Genomic DNA, 602 nt, shown 5'->3' with positions numbered 1-602 from the left:
AGTCTCTAAAGAACAGATTCATTGGGTGGATGTCGGCTTCATACTCGTCTTGGAGAGAGCTACCTGGGAGGCAGCAGGACTTTTTCAATGAAGAACATTCTTGGTTGGGCGTTTCTGGCTTCTTCAGCCAGCGCAGACAGACTCCTTCTCTTTTCCCATCCAGGGCCATACATGCCCCAAAACAGGTGATGCTGTAAAAATAACAGAAGAGCAGGGTTGTTCCTGTATAGATGCAGAAGTATTGTACGGACCTGAAAGAGGTCATAATTCCTGTATAGAAGGCCAGGACGTTGGTCACGGTGGTGATCGTAATGGACACTGCCACTTTTGAGTAGACATCGGACATCCGCTCGCTTATGCTATCCGTGAGGCTGGTCTTCTGCCAGGCAGAAATCATGATAAACATGTCATCGACCCCAACACCTGTTAGAGAAAGAAACAGAGTCTTCGTACTTTTTAACATCCATCAAAAATTAACCAGATCAACTCAAACCGTTTTCTTTGCCCGTCTCTCAAGGGCTCACTGATCTTTCGGAGTCTGTGTTTGGATACGGCTTTCTCTGGTGCCTTCTCTGGTTGCCTCTGAATCCACAACTCTTCAC

At 46.8% G+C, this 602-nt stretch overlaps 1 protein-coding gene across 1 annotated transcript in view; it reads right to left on the bottom strand.

Moving 5' to 3' along the window:
- LOC104982193 (patched domain-containing protein 3-like) overlaps positions 1-602 on the bottom strand; it is a 66316-nt gene that overhangs the window by 17927 nt on the left and 47787 nt on the right. Inside the window, 1 exon segment of the mRNA XM_010831531.1 lies at positions 64-423. Within this exon segment, the coding sequence (XP_010829833.1) occupies positions 64-423 (360 nt within the window).

The sequence above is a fragment of the Bison bison genome, unplaced genomic scaffold, assembly GCF_000754665.1.
Source record: "Bison bison bison isolate TAMUID 2011002044 unplaced genomic scaffold, Bison_UMD1.0 scf7180017864527, whole genome shotgun sequence".
Taxonomy (NCBI): Eukaryota; Metazoa; Chordata; class Mammalia; order Artiodactyla; family Bovidae; genus Bison; species Bison bison.
This window is presented reverse-complemented; position numbering and strand designations above follow the sequence as displayed.